The 27,281-nt window shown below is 41.3% G+C and overlaps 1 protein-coding gene across 1 annotated transcript in view; it reads left to right on the top strand.

The window, feature by feature from the left end:
• Nucleotides 1–530: 530 nt before the first annotated feature.
• prkn (parkin RBR E3 ubiquitin protein ligase) overlaps nt 531–27,281 on the top strand; it is a 1,164,186-nt gene continuing 1,137,435 nt past the window's right edge. Inside the window, exons 1-3 of the mRNA XM_069936147.1 lie at nt 531–635; nt 1,741–1,874; nt 17,420–17,573. Coding sequence (XP_069792248.1) covers nt 531–635; nt 1,741–1,874; nt 17,420–17,573 — 393 coding nt within the window. The remainder of the gene's footprint in view (nt 636–1,740; nt 1,875–17,419; nt 17,574–27,281) is intronic.

Below are 27,281 nucleotides of genomic sequence, written 5' to 3' on the forward strand. Positions count from 1 at the left end.
CTGGTCATGGGGTGCCCATGGAGACATTGCACAGGATGGTACAATGACCGTGAGGAGTCGGGAGGTCCTAGAACCACAGGGCCATGATGGCTGTCCTGAAGGCCCGCGTCTCCTCATCAGATTTCTGGTCCCGGGCGAGCTGGTCAAATTTAAGTCCAAGTGTCAGTGCGCAAATGGCCAGTCGTGAGAGTGCATTGGCGACCACGTTGTCTTTCCCTGCCTTGTGCTGAATGTCAGTGTTGAACTCCGACACAAAGGAGAGGTGACGCTGTTGGCGAGCTGACGAAGGATCTCTTGCCATAGCGAGCACCTGAGTGAGGGGTTTGTGGTCGGTAAAAATGGTGAAAGGCCTCCCCTCCAAGAAATAGCGGAAATGACGCACCACCAGGTACATGCCCAACAATTCACGATCAAAAGTGCTATACTTGCGCTCTGGCGGGCGAAGAAGTCAGCTAAAGAATGCCAGTGGTTTCCACTGTCCATTCACCTGCTGCTCCAAGATGGCACAGGTGTCTGTGGCAGAGGCATCGATGGAGAGCGCCATATGCAGGTCGGTGCTTGAGTGGACGAGCAGGGTAGCCTTCATGAGAACACCTTTCGTGGCTTCGAATGCCCTGCTGGCCTCTGGAGTCCAGGTGAGTGTCTTGTCTTTGGCCACGATGAGGGCGAAGAGCGGCTGCATGATGTGCGCAGCGCCTGGAATGAAGCGGTTATAGAAATTGACCATACTCACGAACTCCTGTAGCTCCTTATGGTTGTCCGGGTGTGGGAACTCCCTGACTGCTGTGACCTTCTTAGCGCCAGGTGTAGCTCTGCGGCTGTGATGGTATGGCCCAGGAACTGCAAGGACTCCTTCCCAAACTGGCACTTGGCTGGATTGATCATTAGGCCAAATTCGGCCAGTCAGGAGAAGAGGGTACGCAGGTGAGACTTGTGTTGTGCCCGGACTCTGCTGGCGACAAGGATGTCATCCAGGTAAATGAATACGAAATTCAAATCCCTTCCCACTGTCTCCATAAGGCGCTGGAAGGTCTGGACGGCGTTCTTGAGCCCGAACGGCATGCATAGGAACTCAAGCAAGCCGAACGGGGTGATGATGGCAATTTTGGGTATGTCCTGGGATGCACCGGGATTTGGTGATACCCGCGCACCAGGTCAACCTTAGAGAATACCCTCGTGCCATGCAGGTTGGCCATAAAGTCCTGGATGTGAGGGATCGGGTAATGGTCAGGTACTGTTGCATTGTTAAGCCATCGATAATCTCCGCAGGGGCGCCAGCTGCCGGAGGCTTTTGGGACCAAGTGGAGTGGTGAGGCCCAAGGAGTGTCGGAGCGTCGAATGATCCCCAGCTCCTGCAGATGTGAGAACTCTTTCTTTGCTATCTGGAGTTTGTCTGGTGGGAGCTGGCGTGCCTTGGCATGGACCGGCGGGCCTTGGGTGGGGATATAATGAAACACCCCTTGGTGTGGTGAGGCGGCAGAGAACTGCAGCTTGAGGAGGGACGGGAACTTGTCCAGGATATGCTGAAACTCGTCCTTGGGCATGCTGACTGTAGCCGTCTGCGGCTGCTCTGTGCGGGAGGTGTTGAGGCGAACGGATTGGAAGGTACGGGCATCTACCAGTCGCCTACCTCGAATGTCGACCATGAGTCCGTGGGTGAGGAGGAAGTCGACACCCATGATGGCGGTTGGGAGGGACAAAACGGTGAACCTCCTTGAGAACTTCTGCTGGCCGATCTAGAAGTGGACGGTTTTGGCTGCACGGAGGGGAGGTCCTCGAGGCCGGTTCCGGGACTCGATGGCTGTGGCTGGGATGACGCTGTTCTGGGCCCTGGTGTCAACAAGGAAGCGTTGGCCGCTGACTGAATCCCGCAGGTAAGAAGGCTGTGTTCTTGGCCAGTCGCCGCTGCCATTAACAGTGGCCGGCCTGCTCATTTCCCTGCATCGAGCAGGGCTGACGACACTTCTGAGCCTTGGCTCCCCAGCGCTAGTGGAAGAAGCAGAGGCCTGAAGTGGATGGCTTGCTTCTGGGTATGCTCTTTGAGGCCCCTGCAGGGGCCGGGTGTTCCACTGCAGTGTTAGAGGAAGTCTTGGCATGGTCATGCCCATGATTTATAACCTGCTGGACTGCTGAGCCCTCCGGGAATCGTTCGAGCCATAGAGCCTTTTGAGCGACCTTCCTAGGGTCGACGAAGTTCTCCTGGGTCAGTAATGACCGGATGTCTTCAGGCAGATGGTCGAGGAAGATGCGCTCGAAGAGTGGGTAGTTGGTGTGATCGCCCATGAGCGCGAGCATCTCATCCATCTACTCGATTGGAGTTCTGTCCCCCAAGGTGTTGAGGCGCAGCATCTGAGTGGCACGCTGGTGCCTGGAGAGGCCGAGGGAGCCATTGAGCACCCACTTGATGGTCCTGTACTTATTTTCTGCGGGTGGATGCTGAACGAGGTGCAGCACTCATATGGTGGTGGCCTGGTCCAGGGCAGCGACCACATGGTAAAACTTGGTCGAATCCGATGAAATCTGGCGGAGGTGAAACTGAGCCTCTGCGTGGCTGAACCAGGTCTCCGGTTCCTGAATCCAAAAGTCAGGAAGCTTGATGGCTATAGAATTGATCGAAGGGTTGTTCATGTCGGGTTCAAAGACGTTTGAACCTGTCGGGGTCATCAATTGTAGCGGCAGATACACTGCTAACTGAAGGATTCCACAACCAGAAGGGTTGGGTTCAGTGAACAAAACTGATTTATTGCAGGCTGCCTGGCTGAAAACTGTGCTGGGGGGCCCCAACGTCACTGGGGTGTCACGTGGGTCGTCAAGCGCGGGCTTCTGAGCCCGTAGATGAGGTCAGGAGGAAACCTACGATGGTGCCATTTTGGCTGGCTGCCCTGCCGCGTGCGTGACAAGCGGGGCCGGTTCGTCTGCCTAATGGCGTACCGCCACATTACATAATTTTTACAAAAGGGTACATGTATTATTTTAATGATCCTTTGAAGAATTATGGAAGATCTTCCCAAATGAACTTGTAAATAATATTTCTCCAGAGGCATTCTTAGCTTAAAATGCAAGTTAAGAGCAGAAGCAAATACCAAATTTCAATGTTTGAGATACTAATTTTGAGTCTGGTCTGGGCCTGCATCTATGGATTATCTGGCAACATTTTTGAATGAATACTTTAGTTACAGCTAACTCTTATTGCTGGGACTTTAAAAATGTTGCAAGTTTCTTCTTGGGTTAAAAAAGAACTTATGGAGCGGAACTGGTAATTGAAATTCAACAAATTTTTTCCTGAACAGCTGTTTTCTACCTACCTGTCTGTTTAATTACTTATATTTTAGAATGCGTATTCTATAATCTTGTGATTAAAATTAATTATTTGCTTATGACGTTGATACTGATTTTAAATTTATTCTCTAAATAATCCATTTATCTTTTTTCTACTAAATTTGAGTGACTCCACGCACCCCTCATGTAAACTGTTTACTCTTCTACCATCTGGTAGGAGGTACTGTAGCACTCAGGTCCTTATGTCCAGATTGAGCAGCAGTTTTTTTCCCCCCCAAGCCATCAGGCTCCTGAATTCCCAGAACATATGTGGATAATGTACTGTGGACCTTTACTGTATATTTAATATATGTTTACTTCTATTCTAACATATTTATGTAAATATCCTCCGGGGTCCTGGAGAAATGCTATCTCGTCTTTAACATGTGTTATGGGATGAATGGTAAATAAAGGTGACTTGACTTGATTTTACCCTGCATTACTGAATAGTAACATCTTGAATATTTGTTTTATGCAAATATAGATATCTCAATGTATATATGCTTATGTGGCATTATTTCCTGTAAGGCAACTGTTAATTATAATGCCAAATCCACAGTAATTATTAATTATTTAGTATGTGTATCATCACCAGTGGCTTGATACACCAAGAACAACAAACCCAAGATACAATATTGTATGACATAATAAAATATGATTCAAGGACAATGTTGTGCTTGCTTTAATTTTACCATGGAATACAGATTTCCTAGGTTTGATTGTGTGAGTTATTGCTTCATCGGAATCCCTTGTTGAGATTACTACATGGAAAAGATACCCAAGTGTGTGAATTTTCATTTTGGAGGGGAAAATGCCAACACCAAATCTCTGCTGACACATAAATTAGATAATATAGACAGCAAAAGGCCTTTTCATTATCTGTGTGAGGGAACACAGATGGTTGAGGAGGCTGTTCATGTCACAATTCATCCACACACTTTATGGTGGTGTCTGGACATGATAACATTAGGTCTTAGCTGGGATTTTGAAAGGTCTTAGGTAGAAACTTGTCCTCAGACACAGGTGTATTGTGTGCAATATTGTTGAGTAGGTACATTGTTTTTTATTTCCTAAAATTTGGTTCCATTAACTTTAAGGGAATTGACTTTTGCGATAGGCAGCAACATAACAATTATAGATTATGCAACTATGTAGAATTTCTACCTCTGTCTTCCGTGGTGCTCAAGGCAAGCATTCAAAATCCACTTCAAAGACACTCCTCCATCATCCAGGTCAGAAGGACAAAGACAATTCTGCTTTGTGGAAGATGCGGACTGTTAAGTGTTAAATTTTCATTTTATCTGATTCCTTGGCTTCATGATCCAATCATATTATCCTGAAGAGCAGAGCGTGGTATTTATCCTGAAGAGCAGAGCGGGGGATTTATTCCAATTCCCTGCATAATATTTATGAAGATATCAATTTTGCAGAAAATTATTTGTTCATCCATATATTTTCTACTGTGAAAATTGGCTGCTACTTTTCCAACATTATTTTTGAATGCATGTCTTCCAAACAGTTTGATAAATTGGACATCTATACACAAAATTGGAGCAAATATCTAGGTTTCATGATGGTGGTGGGGGGGGGGGGGGGATAGTGGTGGATGTAGTGGTGAAGCATATTAACCTATGGCATTTTTTTCTGTTTTAGATGTCTAAATAGACACATTGTTATTCTATTGATATTTTTGCTGCCATGTTTGTTTCTATTTTGTGGATAAGTTTATGTTTTGTAATTCATCATGTACATAACTTTAACACTGACTCAAGAGTTTGGGGAAACTTTTTTTTAAAGCAGTCAATGACATTTAAATCATAAAAAAACATTTAATTTGGTAATATTGCTAATTATTGGTAACTTACCAATGACTATCTTTATTGATTGGAATTCAACAATGCTCCAAACTAGATCAATTACATTGTTATCATTGCACAGTACTTAAAAACAGTTGAGAAAGACATAGAGTTCATAATAGCTCTCTATTTTTAAAACTTGAAAGAAATAAATTCAAACCCAATAATACTGTTGGAGTCCAGAGCAGAAATGTTCATGTATTTTTTAGCCCTTCTCTAGATTCATAAACTACCTCCTTGTTCATTTCATTATGTATTAATTTAACCCCTTAGTATCAATTAGTATCATCTGCTCAATCATCTCCTGCAATCAATCATCACTCCCAGACCCCCTTTAGGGTAAATCTTCTTTCTTTGGCTTGGCTTCGCGGACGAAGATTTATGGAGGGGGTAAAAAAGTCCACGTCAGCTGCAGGCTCGTTTGTGGCTGACCAGTCCGATGCGGGACAGGCAGACACGATTGCAGCGGTTGCAAGGGAAAATTGGTGGGTTGGGGTTGGGTGTTGGGTTTTTCCTCCACATAACCTTACTCATCTCCCATTGTAAACTCTCAATTACATATATGCCACTATAACATACTCTTGTCTGCCACTGCATTCAATCTCTTTCCTCTCAGGGTCTGTGTGCAGAATTTAGGAAATTCTTGTCCAGTGTTACATTGTCCACTAAAGTGTGCCTGACTAAAAGTGAAGATAAGAATAATAATAATACATTTCAAAGACTAATAGCTTATTGATTTTAAATTATTTTAAAAAGAGTATTTACCTGGTGCAGTCAGTTTGTTTTCAAGTTGATGTTTATTATCATCTGACTACATACACAGGCAAAACAACATTTCTCCAGATATCAATGCACACAATACACAGCACATAATAATCACATTAAAATATGATATAATATTTTGTATAATGTATAGATATTTCAGAATAATTTACTAATTTTGTGTACAGGGCAGTGGAAGAGAAATGGCCATTAACATAGTTACTTGTTTTAAGCAGACAGATGGTTTAAGTTTAATTATTTTGTGAATGTTCAGATCATATGCATGTTTGCATATTCATGGGATTAATCTAACCTAAATGGCTACCTCTGGATTGTTTATGCTGTGCCACAATAGATCAATATCAAAAGTTGCAGTTCATGTCCAAAAAAAGTGCAAAGAAGAAAATTTGTTTGTTCCATGAGGTAAAAAAAAAGCTTGTTTTCAATGGAACCTTTGATATTTTACCAATTTTGTGCTTCAGGAATAATTTTTTACAATCATGCCATTTACCTATGTCATGAACAATCAGATTGATTGCAGCAATCAAGGATGAAGTTTGATAAATGGTCTTTTATAATGCCACTTTCCTATATTGATTTTCCAATTTTGTAGAATGCTCATTTTCTATGGATTTAAGATTTCAGTCAAAAATTAAACAGAGTAACATTTTTTAAATGATTATGGTCATTGAACAGTTTTTTTTCATTTAACTTGCTACAAATAAAATGAAGTTACACCTTTAGATTGGATGAGATATTTTGGTGACGCAAGATTACTAGCTGCCTGTTCCTGTATCTGATTGTTTTTATTTTGACGTGGTCTGGCATACAGTCTTCTCCCTGGAGCCCAGTCCCAGTTCACCAGAGGTTGGGAGTCAGTAGGCCCTTTCATAAAGCAAAAACAAAATCCAAGTGTAAAGGCAGAGATTCTCTGCCCTCTCATTGGAAAACTTACCTTCATGAATGCTCCCCGACTGGCTCCAAGGCACAACTCCAGTCCCTCTCCGAGGTAGTGTCAGTGGCGGAGCGCAGCATTCCACCACACATCATGAATGAACTGCCGTTGCAAGCAGCTGGCTAGGGACAGGTTAATGACGTTGCGGTGATGTCGTCAGCCTGAGATTCAGGAGTGGAATTTTTAAAATGCTGACATCGTGCACAGCAGGGAAGCATTGCTGCCTGGGCTCTAGGATTGGCTGCAAACATCCCAATCAACTGTCCTACCTTCTCTGCGCTCGCCATTCTCCTCTATAGGGCTCTTTCCATGCTCAGCACGTGTAAATGACGTCAACTTGGTGGGAGGCGCTACAGCACCAATCACACCATCTCCATCGGCTCCGGAGGACACTACTTCATGAAAGCAGTGCAAGAGCAGCCTTTTAGGGCTGTTCCATAAAAGGGTACATTTGAATTTTTCTCCGCGAATTTAGCTGGCCTCGAGGCAGAGGCTCGACATGAAACCACCTAGTGCCACATCGTGCAGTCCCAGAATCACACTAGGCTGAAACAAGTTCTGGTTCCTCAGCCTCTCACTTTCCCCATAGCTCTGAAAAATCTTTTTTTTCAGCCTTCTTTTCTTTGGCTTGGCTTCGCGGACGAAGATTTATGTAGGGGGTAAATGTCCACGTCAGCTGCAGGCTCGTTTGTGGCTGACAAGTCCGATGCGGGACAGGCAGACACGGTTGCAGCAGTTGCAGGGGAAAATTGGTTGGTTGGGGTTGGGTGTTGGGTTTTTCCTCCTTTGCCTTTTGTCAGTGAAGTGGGCTCTGCGGTCTTCTTCAAAGGAGGTTGCTGCCTGCCAAACTGTGAGGTGCCAAGAAGCACGGTTTGAGGCGATATCAGCCCACTGGTGGTGGTCAATGTGGCAGGCACCAAGAGATTTCTTTAGGTAGTCCTTGTACCTTTTCTTTGGTGCACCTCTGTCACGGTGGCCAGTGGAGAGCTCGCCATATAACACGATCTTGGGAAGGCGATGGTCCTCCATTCTGGAGACGTGACCCACCCAGCGCAGCTGGATCTTCAGCAGCGTGGACCCGATGCTGTCGACCTCTGCCATCTCGAGTACTTCGACATTAGGGATGAAAGCGCTCCAATGAATGTTGAGGATGGAGCGGAGACAACGCTGGTGGAAGCGTTCTAGGAGCCGTAGGTGATGCCGGTAGAGGACCCATGATTCAGAGCCGAACAGGAGTGTGGGTATGACAACGGCTCTGTATACGCTTATCTTTGTGAGATTTTTCAGTTGGTTGTTTTTCCAGACTCTTTTGTGTAGTCTTCCAAAGGCGCTATTTGCCTTGGCGAGTCTGTTGTCTATCTCGTTGTCGATCCTTGCATCTGATGAAATGGTGCAGCCGAGATAGGTAAACTGGTTGACCGTTTTGAGTTTTGTGTGCCTGATGGAGATGTGGGGGGGCTGGTAGTCATAGTGGGGAGCTGGCTGATGGAGGACCTCAGTTTTCTTCAGGCTGACTTCCAGGCCAAACATTTTGGCAGTTTCCGCAAAACAGGACGTCAAGCGCTGAAGAGCTGGCTCTGAATGGGCAACTAAAGCGGCATCGTCTGCAAAGAGTAGTTCACGGACAAGTTTCTCTTGTGTCTTGGTGTGAGCTTGCAGGCGCCTCAGATTGAAGAGACTGCCATCCGTGCGGCACCGGATGTAAACAGCGTCTTCATTGTTGAGGTCTTTTATGGCTTGGTTCAGCATCATGCTGAAGAAGATTGAAAAGAGGGTTGGTGTGAGAACACAGCCTTGCTTCATGCCATTGTTAATGGAGAAGGGTTCAGAGAGCTCATTGCAGTATCTGACCCGACCTTGTTGGTTTTTGTGCAGTTGGATAACCATGTTGAGGAACTTTAGGGGGCATCCGATGCGCTCTAGTATTTGCCAAAGCCCTTTCCTGCTCACGGTGTCGAAGGCTTTGGTGAGGTCAACAAAGGTGATGTAGAGTCCTTTGTTTTGTTCTCTGCACTTTTCTTGGAGCTGTCTGAGGGCAAAGACCATGTCAGTAGTTCCTCTGTTTGCGCGAAAGCCGCACTGTGATTCTGGGAGAATATTCTCGGCGACACTAGGTATTATTCTATTTAGGAGAATCCTAGCGAAGATTTTGCCTGCAATGGAGAGCAGCGTGATTCCCCTGTAGTTTGAGCAGTCTGATTTCTTGCCTTTGTTTTTGTACAGGGTGATGATGGTGGCATCACGAAGGTCCTGAGGCAGTTTTCCTTGGCCCAACAAAGCTTGAAAAACTCATGCAGTTTGACAGCCACCCTTAACATAAACACATTTTCTTCATGTTATTTTGGGGATTTTTACCTCTTCCATCATTCTGTGTCCTCTGGTTCTTCACACTTCACCAAAAGGAACAGTTTATCTCTCTTTACTTTGTGCAAACTCTTTGGGCCTATAGACATTTACCAGATTGCTCATCCCTGGAATAATTTTAATAAATCATTTTGACTACTTTCTAAAGCCTTTACATCTTTCCTAAAATCTACTGCCCTGCCATAATACTATAGTTCTGAACACAGATGCATTGGCATCATTCATTGATGCTGAATGAGAAATGGGGAAAAAAAGGCTTTGACAACCAGAAAATTTCTGGTTCCAAACTGATCAGCTGTCAAGGCTCACTGTTACTGGAAATTTGTGAATGTCCTTGATAATCACAAGCATTTAAAAGCTCCCAGGATCTAAACAGAAAAAATGAAAATATCAGAAGTCGTAAAGTATGATTTGAGAGCAAAGCGCACACACACACACACACACACACACACACACACACAGACACACACACACACACACACACACCCATACACACACCCACACACACACACACACACACCCACACACACACCCACACACACACTCACACACACACACGCACACACACACACACACACACACACACACATATTATTCTCCCAGTTGCTGACTGTTTCCATTTATTTCAATAAGAGTTAGAAAATCTGTGAAATTTGAAGCTAGGGAATAGTCCAGTTATAGGCCTATCTTTTGGCAAATCAAGCTCAGGATCCCTTAATATGTTTCAATACTATTTTTGTTTTGCACTGTAGTTACTCATGTGCAATATCTTTTGTTTTCTAGAACACGCTGATTAAATAAATTTGTAACCCAAAAGTACTGCATAACACAAAGCACATTATAACTACATCTTTCTGATCAATTTACAAAATATAATTCTTGTTAATTAGATGCAAAAGTAACAAGTTATTAAAGTAAATATAATGATGCTGCATTATTAGTTTTAGTGAAACTGAAAATGGATCTTCCCAGAGAGTAACGCAAAACTTACCAGAACCTAGACATTTTGTTTAATTCTGGAAATTTGACCAGGAACTTTTTGGAATGAGTTATGCCTGCACTTCTTGAGTGATTACTGCATTAGATGGTTATGCTTTTGGAAAATTAGTGCACATCTCCTTGACATTGGTAAATTCTGGAAAAAAAAACTAGATTTAATGGTGTTATTTTTGAGCCAGGTCTCCAATTTCAGCTCTCCTGAGTACAACAGTACAGAGGCCACTGCCAGTCTCTTTGATTAGCCCTGACACTGATCTGCCCTGATGCTGTCCATCAATTTCCTATCCCTGAACTTTGTCCTCCTGTGACCACTGATTAACTAACTCCCTGAATTCTCCACTGGAATCCTGATCTGCACAACTACTTCCTGAAGCTCCTCCAAGATACTGCTCCCTTTCCCTCCAGGTCCTGACCAATTTCCAGTGTAGCACTAACTAGATTCACACATTCAGATGCAGCATCTCAAGCTAACAACTGCTTGAACGTTTGCACCTCATTGACCAGGCATAGTTCCAAGATACAGTTCTGAACAAGATAAAGGAGATAATTGGGACTTAAGGAGGATGAAAGATCACTCCCCACCACATGTCGTAGAGAGAGTGAGAAGCACACATTTCCTTCTTGTCCATTTAAAGGTCAACCTATTCTGGACCCACAACACCTCCTCATTCATTATTCAGGAATGTGCAGCAGCACCTCCACTTTCTAAGGAGGTTGAGTAGGGCAAGACTACCCGCCACCATCCTAGCAACATTCTCCAGGAGTTCAATAGAGAGTATCCTGGCTGACTGCATCATTGTATGCTAAGGTAGTTGCAAAGCATCAGTTCAGAGGTTTGTATGGAGGGTTATAAAAATGTTGAGAAGATCACTGGGGTCTTCCTTTCTTTTATTGACTATGTTTATAGTGAACAGTGCTTAAAGAGGGCTCTGAGAATCATTGAGGACCATTATCATCCAGTCCGCAGTATCTTTGAGGCATGACCTACAAGGAAGAGGTACTGGAACACAAAAGACAGAGCTGCCTGACTGGGAAACAGTTTCTTCCGGCAGGTGATGAGACTGTTGAACAATACTAGAACTCCGTAAATTATTTTTCTATATATTTATTTTGGATCATTGGATGCATTTATCATTTGTATGTGCACTCGATGGTCCAGAGATATACCAGATAAAACCAGATGATAATCAACTGGAATATTTTACCTGTCAATGTTGCTCCCTTGGAGGCTTCTTAACCTGCTGGCAATCTTGCCAAAGTCAGACTGCAGTGAATTGAAGAATGAGGGCTACATTCCTGATCTTCCTGTGAAGTGCATTGCTTTGTAATTTCACTTATTTTATTGATGATTCTTTAATTTCTTACCTTCCCTCTGCTCTGGTACACATTTTAATGCAAACAAACCACTTATTTTGGTTCACAAAATTCACAAAACAAACCACCTTCTCCAGTTTGTTTTCTTCTCCTTTACATCAAAGCCGCCTAATCAAGTTCAAATTTATTGTCACGAACACCAAGATTCAATTCAAAAGTTGGTTTTGTGAGTAGTTCAATCAGGGGGGAAAGGGGGAAAGAAACTGTCTTTGGTGGTATGTGATTTCAGTGATGCATGAATCTTCTTCTCCGCAGGAAGAGGGCGAAGAGGGTGGAGTTGGGGTGAGATAAGTCATTTGATGTGCTGTCTCCTTTTCCGAGACAGCAGGAAGTGTAAAATGAATCAATGGATTGAAGAGAGTGTGATTTGTGTGATGATCTAAGCTACTTTCACAAGACTGCTGTTTCTTGCAGTCTTGGGCGGAGTTGTTGTTGAATGACAGATACTTTCAATTATATTTGTAAAAGTTGTTGAGGGATCCAGGTGACATACCAAATTTCCAAAAATAATGTACCAAATCAAACCTACTTCCCGCTTCCAACCACCTCTACCTGCTGCAGTTCCTGCCCTCTACCATTCATATTCATATTCAGTGACTCTACAGAAACCATGGAGAATGCTATGCAAATTTCACAAGTAGGTGCTAATTGAAATGATGTCATGAAATGAATGGACTGGAGGCAGGTCATCTATGTTGGACATTTTTACAAGGCTTCTGACCTCTCTGCAAAGTGCTCACTCAGAAGTCATTGAGAGGTTTGTTTACCTAAAACAACAGATGGGAGCAGAAGACTAACTCCATTCTGATTCCTAATATCAATTCACCATTTCCTTTTCCTTCAACAACTTCATGTTATTTCTATCCTGCTGTTGCTTTTCAAATGCAAGCAACTTCCTTGTCTGTCATTGTGAAATAGTTATAGCTAGCTGTCACATAGATGCCATAATTTTGACAGGAATAGCTTTTATGAAAATTCAAACTGACACACTCTAGAAATTTCAAATCAACCCACATACATTGTATCAAAGAGAAGACAGAATTTAATTCTCTGATGAAGAATTCCCCTAGAGATTATGTTAAAAGATTCATTTCTTACTGCAGAAAATTGCTAATGATTTAACTTGGCAAATAGAAAAGTGACACTCAAAATTTGAGCTCTATGAATTTCAAAACCATTAATGCCTACAGTGGATAAAAAATGTGCCAGTGTTTAGTATAACATGTAATTTCTCACAGTTCTATTATTTAAAAAGCTTTTTAAAGGCTTGTTTCCAAAGAATTTTCAGAAAAATGTACTGGTAAAGAATTGAAAATCAAAAAATGTGGGAGAAAGATAATGAAAATAGATTAGGCACCATCTTAGGTGAAGATAGCATCAGTGGACAGAGAAGAATGATTATTGTTTTAGGTCAATGATCTTCTACTTCTGATGATAGGTCACAGATTTAAATCTAAAATTTTAAACATTTTAATGTAATTTTTAAAAAATTTAGACATACAGCCCGATAACAGGCCATTTTGGCCCACAAGACAATGCCACCAATTTGCATCTAATTAACCTCCACCCCCAGTACATTTTGAATGGTGGGAGGAAACCAGTGCTCCTGGGGAAAACCCATGCAGACACAGGGAGAATGTACAAATGCCTTACAGACAGTGTGGGATTCGAACCCTGTTCCCAATCGCTATCGCCGGTGATGTAAAGACATTGCATTAACCACTACGCCAATCATACTGACCCTTAAAATGTTTAAAATGTTAACTGTTTTCTCTCCTCACAGATACTTTCAGATGTGCTGAGTATTTCCTCTATTCCCTTTTTATGCTTTTTAAGGGAAACATTCATTAGAAGTTACAGAAATATGATCAATTGTTCATTGGATAAAATTACAACTATTGTACTTATTAGGCATTAAATATTTTTAATTTGCTATTAAGTTTCTGAAAACACTTTTGAGGATTAATGTGTATACTTTTTATACCTGATTAAAATATCTTCAAGCACCTGATTTTAAAAAAATCCTCTGTACTTGGGGGAGATGTGACCTGTACAGTAAGGACGGGTTACACTTAAATCCCAGGGGGACCAGAATCCTGGCAGAGGTATTTGCTAGGGCTACTCAGGATCCTTTAAACTAGAATGGTTGGGGGGAGGGAACAAAACAGTACAGAGCAGTGAGGAGAAGGTTAGAATGCAAACAAAGAAAGTTTGTAGTAAGTATTTGAATATGGATGGGCAGGTGATAGAGAAGGGAAATGCTCTGGAAGAAGATGAAGGGCAATTGGCAGGAAAAGTAAATAATGTTGTTATTAAAGATGAGGGAAAACAGGGATTAAAAATTGGGAAATCTCTGAAATTCATATATTTTAATGCCAGGAGTATTGTAAAAAAGGTGGATGAGCTGAAGGTGCGGATTGATACTTGGAAGTATGATGTGGTAGCGATTAGTGAGACATGGTTGCAGGAGGGATGTGATTGGCAGCTGAATATCCCTGGGTTTCGTTGTTTTAGGTGTGATAGAGTTGGAGGGGCAAGAGGAGGTGGGGTTGCATTGCTTGTCAGGGAAAATATTACAGCAGTGCCTAGGAAGGATAGATTAGAGGGCACATCCACGGAGGCTATTTGGGTGGAACTGAGGAGTAGGAAAGGAGAGGTTACACTTGTAGGGGTGTATTATAGACCACCCGGAGGGGACCGAGACCTAGAGGAGCAAATCTGTAGGGAGATAGTAGATATTTGTGATAAGCACAGGGTTGTAATTAAGGGAGATTTTAATTTTCCACATATAGATTGGGAAACACATTCTGTGAATGGACTGGATGGGTTAGAGTTTGTGAAATGTGTGCAAGATAGTTTTTTACAACAATATGTAGAGGTACCAACCAGAGAAGGAGCAGTGTTAGATCTACTGTTGGCAAATGGGATGGGTCAAGTGACGGAGGTTAGTTTTGGCGAGCACTTCGGGTCCAGTGATTATAATGCCATCAGCTTCAATGTCATTATGGAAAGAGAGAAGTCAGGGCCAAGGGTTGAGGTTTTTGATTGGGGAAAAGCTAGATTTGAGGAGATGCGAAAGGACTTTCAGGGTGTTGATTGGGACAATTTGTTTTATGGGCAGGATGTAGTAGAGAGATGGAAGTCTTTTAAAGATCAGATTTTGAGAGTGCAAAAGCTTTATGTTCCTGTTAGGTTAAAAGGAGGGGCAAAAGGTTTGAGAGAGCCGTGGTTTTCAAGGAATATTGGAAACTTGGTTCGTAGAAAAAGGGAGGCGTACATTAGATATAAGAAGCATGGAGTTAAGGAGATGTTTGAAAGATACATTGAATGTAAGAGGAATCTTAAGAGAGGAATTAGGAAAGCTAAAAGAAGGTACGAGGAAACTATGGCAAGCAGGGTGAAAACTAATCCAAAAGAGTTCTACAAACATGTTAATGGTAAGAGGAAAGCTAGAGACAAAATTGGTCCCTTAGAAAATCAGAGCGGAAAACTGTGTGTGGAGCCTAGAGAAATGGGGGAGATATTGAACAGTTTCTTTTCTTCGGTATTCACTAAGGAGAAGGATATTGGGAGATGTGAGATAAAAAAAGCAAATTGGGTAAATATGGGGAATATAGAGATTACAAAAGGTGTAGTTTTAAGGCTTTTGAAGAATATAAAGGTGGATAAGTCTCCGGGACCAGAAGGGATCTTCCCCAGGACATTGAGAGAAGTGAAGGAGGAAATAGCAGAGGCTCTGGCGGTAATTTTCCAAATGTCATTAGACATGGGGATAGTGCCGGAGGATTGGCGCATTGCGCATGTGGTTCCGTTATTTAAAAAGGGTTCAAGGAGGAAGCCTGTAAGTTTGACGTCTGTGGTAGGTAAATTAATGGAGAAAATTCTTAGAGATAGTACTTATAAACATCTGGATAGACAGGGTCTGATCAGGAGCACTCAACATGGATTTGTGGGAGGAAGGTCATGTTTGACCAATCTGATTGAATTTTTTGAAGAGGTGACTAGGAATGTGGATGAGGGTAGCGCAGTGGATGTTGTGTATATGGACTTCAGTAAGGCCTTCGATAAGGTACCACATGGAAGGTTAGTTAGGAAGGTGCAGTCTTTAGGTATAAATTTTGAGATAGTCAAATGGATTGAACATTGGCTGAAAGGGAGAGGTCAGAGAGTGGTAGTGGATAATTGTCTGTCAGGTTGGAGGCCGGTGACCAGTGGTGTGCCTCAAGGATCTGTATTGGGCCCATTGTTGTTTGTTATATACATTAATGATCTAGATGATGGGGTGGTGAATTGGATTAGTAAATATGCAGACGATACTAAGATAGGTGGAATAGTGGATAATGAAGAAGGTTTTCAAAGATTGCAGAGGGATTTGGGCTACTTAGAAAAGTGGGCTGAAAAATGGCAGATGGAATTTAATGCTGATAAGTGTGAGGTGCTTCATTTTTGTAAGAAGAATCAGAATAGGACATACGTGGTAAATGGGAGAGCATTGAGGAATACAGAAGAGCAGAAAGATTTAGGAGTAACTGTGCATCGTTCCCTGAAGGTAGAAACTCACGTGAATAGGGTGGTGAAGAAGGCTTTTAGTATGTTGGCCTTTATCAATCATTGCATGGAATATAGGAGTTGGGAGGTGATGTTGAGATTGTATAAGACGTTGGTGCGGCCTAATTTGGAGTTCTGTGTGCAGTTCTGGTCGCCTAATTATAGGAAGGATATAAACAGAGTGGAGAGAGTGCAGAGAAGGTTTACCAGAATGTTACCTGGGTTTAAGCATCTAGAGTATAGGAAGAGATTGGACAGATTAGGTCTTTATTCTTTGGAGCGTAGAAGGTTGAGAGGGGATTTGATAGAAGTATTTAAGATTATGAAAGGGATAGACAGAGTGGATGTGGATAGACTATTTCCATTAAGAGGAGGAAAGATTAAAACAAGAGGACATGAGTTAAGAATTAAGGGGCAGAGGTTTAGAGGTAACATGAGGGGGAACTTCTTTACTCAGAGAGTGGTAGCCGTGTGGAATGAGCTTCCGGGAGAAATAGTGGCGGCGGAGTCAATTGTATTATTTAAGAAAAGGTTGGACAGGTATATGGATGAGAAGAAGATGGAGGGTTATGGGCATTGTGCAGGGAGGTGGGACTAGAAAGGGGTGTTTGGTTCGGTGCGGCCTAATGGCCTGTTTCCGTGCTGTAATTGTTATGTTATGTTATGTTATGTTATGTTACTTAGTTTAACTTTATCAGTTTTCCTAAAGTACTGTATTATGCAACAAATATTTGGGGCTTTTGATTTCACAGTTTCCCTTACCAAATTTACATGCTCATTTATACATTATAGACAACATATTGAAACCAAGAGTACAACTTTACATAGAAATTACTAAAATTTTATTACTTCAATAAGCTTAAGAGACCATGTGCAAAGGTTATTGTGAGTGCTTTTTGAATTTACCATTTTCTCCTCTTGAAGGTTTTCAATTATATTATGTTGTCACCTGACAGTTCACTTAATTAAATGCTTCAGCCAATTTTAGCTTGTTGGTATTTTTAAAGTTTTAAAATATTGTTTAAACATACTTTTGGCCAAATATTTGTCTCTTAATCAATGTCTCAGAAACAAATTATCAGGTTATTGCTGACAGAGAGAGCCTTTAAATTGCTGGTTGTAAAATCTCCCGTATTTCCAATTACAGTTTGAAAAGAACAATTTTCCATAAAGTGCTTCAAGGCGACCTAAGGCTGTAAAGCACATCATATAATCACCATAGACTCAGTTGTGATTTTCATAGAATCAATTCAAGCCATGGATTCCCAATCGAGATCGATCTGGATGCCAGCATATTCCACCTTAAGGAGGCAGTTGCTAAGAGACAAGGTGTTCCAATTGACCACCTGCGAGTGATCTTTGCTGGAAGGGAGCTAAGGAATGACTTGATGCTACAGGTAGGACCCCCTTGTTTTGTTTTTCCTTTTCCTACTGTGATGCTGTCAACTCTGTGGCTAATATTGTAGTTTTAATAATGCCTATCTGATATTCAAATCTCAGATGCCACAGAATAAACAGTGACTAGAATATCTTGAACTTTATTTATGCAGCTTCAATAAATCTGTCCTTAATTATGTAAATAAAGTCAGGAGACAAGTCTGCCCAAATTGCAAAAATGTTTGCTGTCTGGGTGAGCTGGTTATGTGATAATTCCTCTTTTTTGAAGATGTGAGACAACTTAAATAAATAGAACAACCATATATGAATTTTACTTTCCCTCTTTTCACAATAATTTCTAAAGTTTCTCGGAATTAAACAGTAGGACTTTCCCTTTTTAGGATCTGTGATTTGCTGTTATAATTGAGAAATTTATTGTGTTTTTGACACAAATGAATGAAAATGGCCCACAAAAAGAACATGTTGCAAATTTGATCATTTTTGTTGACAATAGGATTGTTCCTAAGATTGTTGCATTAGGTTTGATGGGATACATTTTTGAATCGGCCTTTTTTATTGTTTCTTGTGAGCCAGTGCTGCCAGGAAACATATGTATTGTTCATTGTCTCATTGACTGAGAGAAAATGAAAGAAATTGAGTAAAACAAAATCATTTTTGAATATTGCAGTGTGATTTAATATTTGGGAATGTTTTTGGGAGATAAATTGGTAAAATTAGAGTAGGTTCCATACATACACACACTTTAAAACAGATCTTATTTGAAATACTGAAGAATTCATATTCAGTGACTTTACAGAAACCATGGAGAATGCTATGCAAATTTCACAAGTAGGTGCTAATTGAAATGATGTCATGAAATGAATGGACTGGAGGCAGGTCGTCTGTGTTGGACATTTTTACAAGGCTTCTGACCTCTCTGCAAAGTGCTCACTCAGAGGTCATTGAGAGGTTTGTTTACCTAAAACAACAGATGGGAGCAGAAGACTAACTCCTATTGTTTGCTGGAGAAGGAGGGGGTTTTGCAAGTGAGAGAGAGAAGGACATGTGGTTGGCAGTTGGAATCTCAGAGAGAGAGACTGAATAGAGTCAGCCAGGAGAAGCTTGTTGGAACTGAAACAGAAGCTCCAGAATGGCGGATGGCTGGACGTGCTATCTGTCTGATGTTTCTCTTGGAATAAGTCAAACAGAATGGAACTCTGTGGTAGCCTGAAAGAAAGAGGTTATCATCTGGAGAACCCTGATGGGGCAAGTTTAACCAGCAAGACACTGAGGTGACTAATGGTGGTACCTCACTTGTGGAAATCCTGGAACAACACATATCTCTCTCTGCAGACCTACGAGAACCTTCTTAAGAGGTAAACATTTACCTTTCAAGCACCAAAGCCTGGTGAACTTTATACATGTTAAATTCTGTACACAGTATAAGAATTGCTTGCAACCAGAGAACTTGGAAGAATGAGAAGAGAGATTGAACTGTGAACCAAATAACTTTTCTTAAATTTATACCCACATCACATACACATGTGCTTAGAATTAGAAGGGGGTTAAGTTATGTTAGTTAAATTAATAGTAATAAGTTAAAGTTTGTTAATGTTTTCATGTTTAAAGATAATTAAAAACAACTTTTGTTTAAGTAACTATTTGTTGTGTTGAATATCTATTGCTGCTGGGTTTTGGGTTCCTTTGGGCTCGTAACATTAGGCTCATCTCTTGGACAATCAGGCATTATGAAGGAATATATAAAAAATTGTAGGAGTTTGATCAATTCTTTGTTTCATTACTGAAATGATACACCATACACTTTTGAGAAATGCTTGTGCTGAAAAGAACATTTTGGAACGTGATAAGTTTGTTTGGATACATGAGGGTCCTGTGTATGATTTAAATATGTTTTTTAAAAATAATTTATTTGCATTCTATATTCCCACTCTGAGGTAGTTATTGATTACTGTAACATGCAATCAAAGGAATTCTATATCAAATGCTTCATTGAGATAATAAATAACAATTTTCACAGCCAGTTCCTTATTTTTATAATATTCTTCATTGAAAGTCTCTAAGGTAGGTAACCTCTGTCGTCTATTTAAAATGAATTAATCATTTTTCTTCGAAACATGATATGTTTCAACGATGCCATTCATGGGTCAATTATATTCATTTGATCAAAGTTCTGGATGGCACAAGAGGAAATAAAAGAAAACAAATATTAAATTACTAAGTACAGATTGTATATATATTTTTCTTTTGATATTGCAAGGATGAAATCAGAATCAGGATTTATTTTCATAAACAAGTCATGACATGTGGTGTTTTGTGGCAGCATCATAGTGCAAATATACATATTTAAAATATATAACATTACTATATAAAAAATAATAATAGTGCATGTAAAGTAAAGGCAGTGTCTTTGGTCCATTGATAGCAGCAGGGAAGAAGCCATTCTTGTGTCGCTGAGGTCTCATCTTTAGGTTCCTGTACCTTTTCCCCGATGGTAACAGAGTGAAGATGGCATGGCCTGCGTGGTGGATGGTCTTTGAGGATAGAGACTGCTTTTTTAAGACACCACCACATGTAGATGTCTTCGATGGAGTGAAGTCTGGTGCCTGTGATGTCACAGGCCAAGTTAACAGCCCTTTGGAGTTTATTCTTGTCCTGAGAGTTGGCGCCTCCATACCAGGCTGTGATGCAACTTGCCATAATGCTCTCCACGGTACATCTGTAGAAGTTTACGAGAGTCTTTGGTGACAAACCATATCTCCTCAGGCACCTCACAAAATATAGCTGCAGGTGAGCCTTATTTGTGATTACATCAATGTGGAAGTTCCAGGACAGATCCTTGGAGACGTTAACACCCAGGAATTTGAAGTTCTTGACCCTTTCCACTACTGAACCCTCGATGAGTACTTGGTTGTGTTCCCCTGACCTGACATCCTCTTGAAACCCACAATCATCTCCTTGGTTTTGCTGACGTTGAATGCAAGGCTTTTGTCATTACACCATTCAACGAGCTGATCTATCTCCCTCCTGTACACTTACTCATTGCCATTTGTGATTTGTGATTTTGCTGACAACTGTGCTGTCATGGGCAGACTTGTAGATGGCATAGGAATTGTGTCTGGCCACAGAGTCATGGGTGTATAATGAGTAGAGCAGTGAGCTCAGCATGCATCCTTGGGGTGTGTTGATAATCAGTGAGGAGGAGATGTTGTTTCCACTTCATACTGACTGTGGTCTTTCAAGGATTCAGTTGCATAGTTGGGTACAGAGGGCTGAAATTTGTAGCTTCTTGACCAGCACTGAGAGAATAATGGTATTGAAAGCTGAGCTGTAGTCTATGAAGAGCAACCGTATGTATGACTTGCTGTTTTCAAGGTGATTCAGAGCTGAATGGAGAGCCAGTGATTTTGCATCTGCTGTGGAGTGATTGTGACTCTAAGTAATTTGTGGCAGGTCCAGATCTTTACTTAGGTACATGTTAATTCTGGCCATGACCAGCCTCTTGAAGCATTTCATCACTGTAGAAGTCGGTGCGACTGAGGCAGCCCACATTATTCTTCTTGTGTACCGGGATCATTGATGCCCTTTTGAAGCAGATGGGAACCTCTGAATACAGCAATGAGAGGTTGAACATGTCTGTGAACACTCCATCTAGTTGGTTGGTGCAGATTTTCAGTACCCTGCTAGGTACACCGTCAGAACCTGATACCTTATGAGGGTTCACCCTCTTGAATGATGTCCTGACATCCCCCTCAGGAATTTTCAGGGATTCTAGTGGACAGTGTAGTTGGCAATCATCAAGAAAACAAACCTGCCTGTTCATGATCATTTATAATTTCACTGTTATCACATAAAAAGTTATTTCAAATATGTTGTAATATTTTGATAAAGATATGCATGTGCTTAATAAAGCATTCCTCCTTCCTGTAGAAGAAAAAATATTAAAGTTAATATGGACATTAAAAACGATGTTTTAAGCAGTATTATTTATATAAACACTGTAACATAATCAGCCTAAAAGTAGTTTTACTCTTTTACTGCATCTAAGAATAGAAATAGAACATGTAACAATATTGAACATGAATGGGCTGTATGCCACACCTAGCTCCACTGAACTTGATGCCCAATTTACATTAAGCTTTGTTGCTTGCACATGATACATATCCCTCTCTTCCCTGCATATTCATGTCTATTCAGAAGCCTCTTAAATGCAACTATGGTATCTGTTTCCACCATGACTTCCAGGCACCTACCTCTATGTTAAAAAAAATCTCACACAACTCCTTTAAACTCCACACCCCCCGCCCCTCCTTGGTTCCTCCTCACCTTAAACACATGTCCTCTACTATGTGGTATATTTACCATGGGAAAAAAAAAATCTGTTTACCTTATTAGTGTAGTTTTAATCACCCTATAAACTTCCATCAGATCCCTCCTCAACCTCCAACACTCCAGAGAAAACACAAGTTTGTCTAATTTCTTGTACCCTCTGATCCAGGAAACATTCCAGTAAATCTCTGGTAAGCATTCTAGAATGACCCTTCCCAAAAACCTTCTCATCCTTTCTATATTGGCACAATGCGAAAAACACACAATATTCCAATTGGAACTTAACCAAAGTTTTGTATAGTTGTAGCATGACATTTACTCTTGTATGAATACCCAACCCCGTGAACTCAAGCACACTATGTGCCTTCATATCATTCCGTCTAGATACATGGTGACTTTCAAGGATCTCTGGACCTCCACCTCCCTGTGCACAGCAGTAAAATGAATAAATAAAATATGACAAATATTTTATCGATTATAGATAGTCCAAATTTATATCACATACAGGTACTTCTGACATGTTTTATCTGAACTTAAGCCATTTCAAATGAAAGAATTTTGGTCTCATAATAATCAGCTACAGTAATTATTTCCCTTCAATATCCTTATTTGCAACACAAATGACATAATACGTGTAAGGTATTTCATTGGACATGTTTGGTATGGATGTCTCCTTAGGATTACCAGCTAAATAAAATGGTATTCCACCTGTTTTACATGACATCTATAATGATGTTTCAGATGTAGTAATAAACAGGAAAACAATCCATCTTCAGTACATTTTATCCTTGTATCCTAATCTCTTTACTTGTGTTGGATTATGGCATAAAATAAGCAAAATGAAGCTAACCTGATCACCATTTTGATAAGATTGAATATTTAAATTGGCATAAACCACGTGTCCAATAAGAAAGTAATTGAGCCACTACATCAATCATTTTCACTTTCCACAAATACTTTATTCCTGAAGTACTGCTTATCTATTCAAAGCATAATTTCCACATAGCATGTAAACTACTGCATTTACTGAAGGCATGCACTTGGGCAACAATCTCGAGCATTTATGGTATACCTGTAAGAAAATAAATAAAATCTGGACAACACAACAGAGGAACAATATACTCTTGAGAAAATTAATTGGGCTGAGTGTGTCAGAATTAAAGATGCAGATAATTCACAAAGTTTATAAGGCGTTCATCCCATGAGTCAGGTGGTGGCAGTAACATCTGCTGCAACCTTGCCCTCTTATTGTCCATTGTCACAGCATATCTAAAAGCAAATCATCAACATTTATAACTGCTGACATAGAATCATCTGTCTGAGGAACTTTCATGTATTTGCATTATGCATTTGCCAAGGAATTGTATTGGCAGCTTTTTAGATATCAGTGCAAATTTCTTCAGAACTTCAATTAAAGAGATTGTTTAAATAGATAAGGTTTGGTTAATTATAATTTTTTGCATCAGTTATACTTGACTCCTGAGAAATTGAAAAAATATGTATTTAGTAATTTGGATCTTTGTTTTAGATGTGGGTTAAGTACTGGAACTTTTTTACATGAGGTTTGGTCCTGTGATCGGGTACAACCATTTTGGGGAAAAGTTAGGTTGGTTTTGGAGAAATTATTTAAAATTAAATTACCATTAGATCCAGAGAGTTTTTTTGTTGGATTATATGGTTTCTTTGACTGGTTTGGGGTTGGATAAGTTTCAAATAGCATTTGTACGTTTGGCATTATCTGTGGCACGAAAATGTGTAGCAATTACTTGGAAAGACAATGTAGAGATTAATATAGCTCATTGGCATAATGAATTGAAATCTTGTATTTATATGGAGAAAATAACATATAATTTACATGATAATTACACTTTTTTTGTTAAAATGTGGCTATCCTATTTAGAATGTATGGATTTGGAAATATCTTAAAATATTATATATGTTTTATGTTTTATGTTTTCTTTTTTGGCTCTCCTTGAGGGGGTTGGCTGAGGGGGGGGGGTTTACTATATTGTATAAAAATCTTTTTTTTTGTTGTTGTTATTGATTTTACGTTGTTTTTACAAGTTTTAAATGTAGTTTTTAAAAAAAATTGTTTAAATGTTAGCATTGTTTTAATCCAGCGTAATCTATAAAATGATTTCACACCATGTGTAATATCAACATGGACATGCATATTAGAAGAAAATTAAGAGATGGAAATCTGGCATGGCAAGATGAATTTTGTTTTATAATTCTTGAAAATATTCCCATTGTGTGTGGAGAACCAATTCATATACTTTTAACTTACTGTACATATGGAATCAATTTGATATTAAAACATAGGAAAAGTAAATATGCTGGAAGAGTGGCTTCAGAATCATTTGGTCCTTTAGGTGTTAAAAATAGTTTTTTTTTAGTCTTAGTGTTTAGTTGTTAGGGGGAGATGCCGAGATTGGTATTGTATTAACTATGTTACTTTGTACTTGTATTACTTTATTTTGTATTTTTTCTGTACGTGAATTACTTACTTTCTTCATATGTTAAAATTAATAAATAAAGTTTTGAGAAATAAAAAAGAATCATTTGGTCCTTAGCTTTAGATTTACACAGCATAGATGGATAGGAGAAACTGGTTTATATCAGGGAGGGAAGCAGCATTTGTGATCAAGGGCAGCGGGGATGGCTAGGTGAATAGAGAGGGAAGGAGGGAGGAGAATTGGACATAGGAAGGGAAGAGAGCAAGTTAGCAGAAGGTGGAAAAGTCAATGTTAATGCCATCTGGCTGGAGAGTGTTCAGTTGGAAAATCAGGTGCTGTTCCTTCAATTTGCAGATGGTCTAGGTGGGATAGTACACAAGTCCAGAGACAAACATGTGAACATGAGAGTGTGACACAGAATTGAAATAGCTTCTGGGAGGTCTCTGTTACTGGTGCGGACGGAGCAAAGGTGCTCAGCAAAACGATCTCCCATTCTGCGCCCAATCTCTCTGATGTAGAGAAGGCCACAAAGGGAGCACCGAATGTAGTAAATCAGTCCTTTGGATACACAGTAAAGTGTTGCTTTACTTGAAAGGCTTGTTTGGGGCTCCGGACTGTGGTGAGGGAGGAGATATGGGCCCAAGTGTGGCACCTCCTCCAGCCACAGCAGTGGTGCCAGGGTGGCAATTGGTGGGGAGGGATGAGTTCACGAGGGAGTCATGGAAGGAGCAGTCCCTATGGAAGGCAGAGAGCGGTGGAGAGGGGAAGATGTGTCTGGTAGTGGAACCTGTTGTAAGTGCTAGAAATTATGGAGAATAATGTGTTGGATGCAGAGGCTGGTGGGGTGGTAGGTGAGGATAAGAGGGATTCTATGTTTGTTGCGATTTGGGAAAGAGGAGGGCAAGCAGATGAGGGGGAAATAGAGGAGATGTGGGTGAAAGCTGAGTTGTTGGTGTTGGAGGGGAAGCCACGTTTATGGAAGATGGGAGACATTTTGGAAGATCTGGACTGGAAGACCTCATCTTGGGAACAGATGCAGCGGAGTCAGAGAAATTGAGAGAAGTGCATAGAATCCTTACAGGGGGATAGGGAATACGGAAGTGTAGCAAAGGTCGTTGTGGGAGTTCGTGGGCTTGTAATATACGTCAGTGGAAAGCTTGTCTCCCAAGATGGAGAAAGAGAGATCCATGAAGGGGAGAGTGTTGTCAGAGATGGAACAGGTGAGTTTGAGATTAAGGTGGAAATTGGCTATGAAGTGAATGAAGTTAACAAGCTGATTGTGGCTGGCATGAGGCAGCCCCGATGCAGTTGGCAGTATACTAAAGGAGGAGTTGATGGGTCTTGACTGTGAGGGCTTGCAGCCTGGATTGCTCTACAAAGCCCACAAACAGCTGGGACCCATGTGGGTACCCATGACTACTCCTTTGATTTGGAGAAGTGAGATGAGTTAAATGATAAGTTGTTTAAAGTGAGGATGTTCTGCTAGGCAGAGGAGGATGATGGTAAAAGGTGACTGGTTGGATCTGGTTCAGAAAGAAGCGAAGTGCCACTTTGGGGAATCTAAAATCATTGAGGAGATGGAGGGCATGTGAGGTATCTCAAATGTAGGTGGGGAGGGATTGGACCGGGGAGAAAAGAGTCAAAGTAAGGTGAAACTAGTTTGGTGGGGCAAGAGCAGGCAGAAACAATGGGTCCTTCTGGATGGTTGGGTTTGTGTATTTGGGTAGAAATGAGCAGTGTGGGAATGGGAAAATGAGGTTGGCGGCCATGGGAGGGAGGTGACCAGAGGTGATGAGGTTGGAGATGGTGTTGGAGATAGTGGTTTGATGTGCTATGGTAGGGTCCTGTGGGAGGAGCAAGTAGGAGGAGGTGTCTGAGAGCTGTCGTCTGGCCTCAGCAAGATAGAAGTCAATGCACCAGACTACAACAGCACCACCCTTGTCTGCAGTTTGATGGTGAGATTGAGATTGTTGCGGAGAAAGTGGAGGGTAGAGTGTTCAGAGGAAGTAAGATTAGAATAAGAGAGGGGAGTGGTGAAGTTAAGATGGTTGATGTCTTGGAGGCATTTGGAAATAAAATGGTCCAGAGCAGGCAGCTGGCCAGGATAATGTGTTCAGGAGGAGGAAGAAGGCTTAAGGCAAAGAAGGGGTCTTGGGTGGGGTGGAGAGTCATGGTCATGGAAGTAAGCCTGGAGTCGGAAGCGATGGAAGAAGAGTTTGGCATTGTGGCGTGTGCGGAAATGATTAAGGTGTGGGTACAGGGAGACAAAGGTAGGGGTTCTGCTGAGGACTGAGAGCTATGTCTCAGAGAGTGGACGGTCAGAAAGGATAGTAAAGACCAAGCAGGGGTCAGAGTGTGAATTGGTGTGGTGCGTGGTGTTAGGGGGATTTGGAGAGTTGGGAAGGTCAGAGGGTGGAGATGGGGGAGGTAGGATGGAGGAGGGTTGGGGTAGATGGAGGGGAGGGGAGGGTTGGAGAAGTCAGAGGGAGGTGAGGGTGGGGGAGGTTAGAGAGGAGGAGGTGGGGATGGGGAGGTCAGAGGGGAAGGTGGGGGTGAGTGAGGTCGGCAGGATGAGGAGGAAGAGAGCGAGAAACAGCCTGCTCAGACTTGAATATGCCCTACTCTACTAAGCATGGCCAATGACCAGGGCCAGACAATGGCTGTATGCCCTCAGGCTTATGGGCAGATACGCACCTGATTGGCTGGTTGCTGGTCAGCAGGGTGTGGTTTTTGGTAAAGGAGATCACTGATTGGCTAGCAGTACAGTTTTATTAAATTGTGTACGAACTTTCCCATGCTCTTTTATAAGTTGTGCGCGGGTTTTACTCTCACTAAGATTTTCCTACGCTCTTCTGTTAATTGTTGAGTGTTAATAAAAGTAACATTTGATTGTGGAAAAAAAAGAACAATTTTGGCAATGTTACA

This window comes from Narcine bancroftii, chromosome 4 (assembly GCF_036971445.1).
Source record: "Narcine bancroftii isolate sNarBan1 chromosome 4, sNarBan1.hap1, whole genome shotgun sequence".
NCBI classification, from domain to species: Eukaryota; Metazoa; Chordata; class Chondrichthyes; order Torpediniformes; family Narcinidae; genus Narcine; species Narcine bancroftii.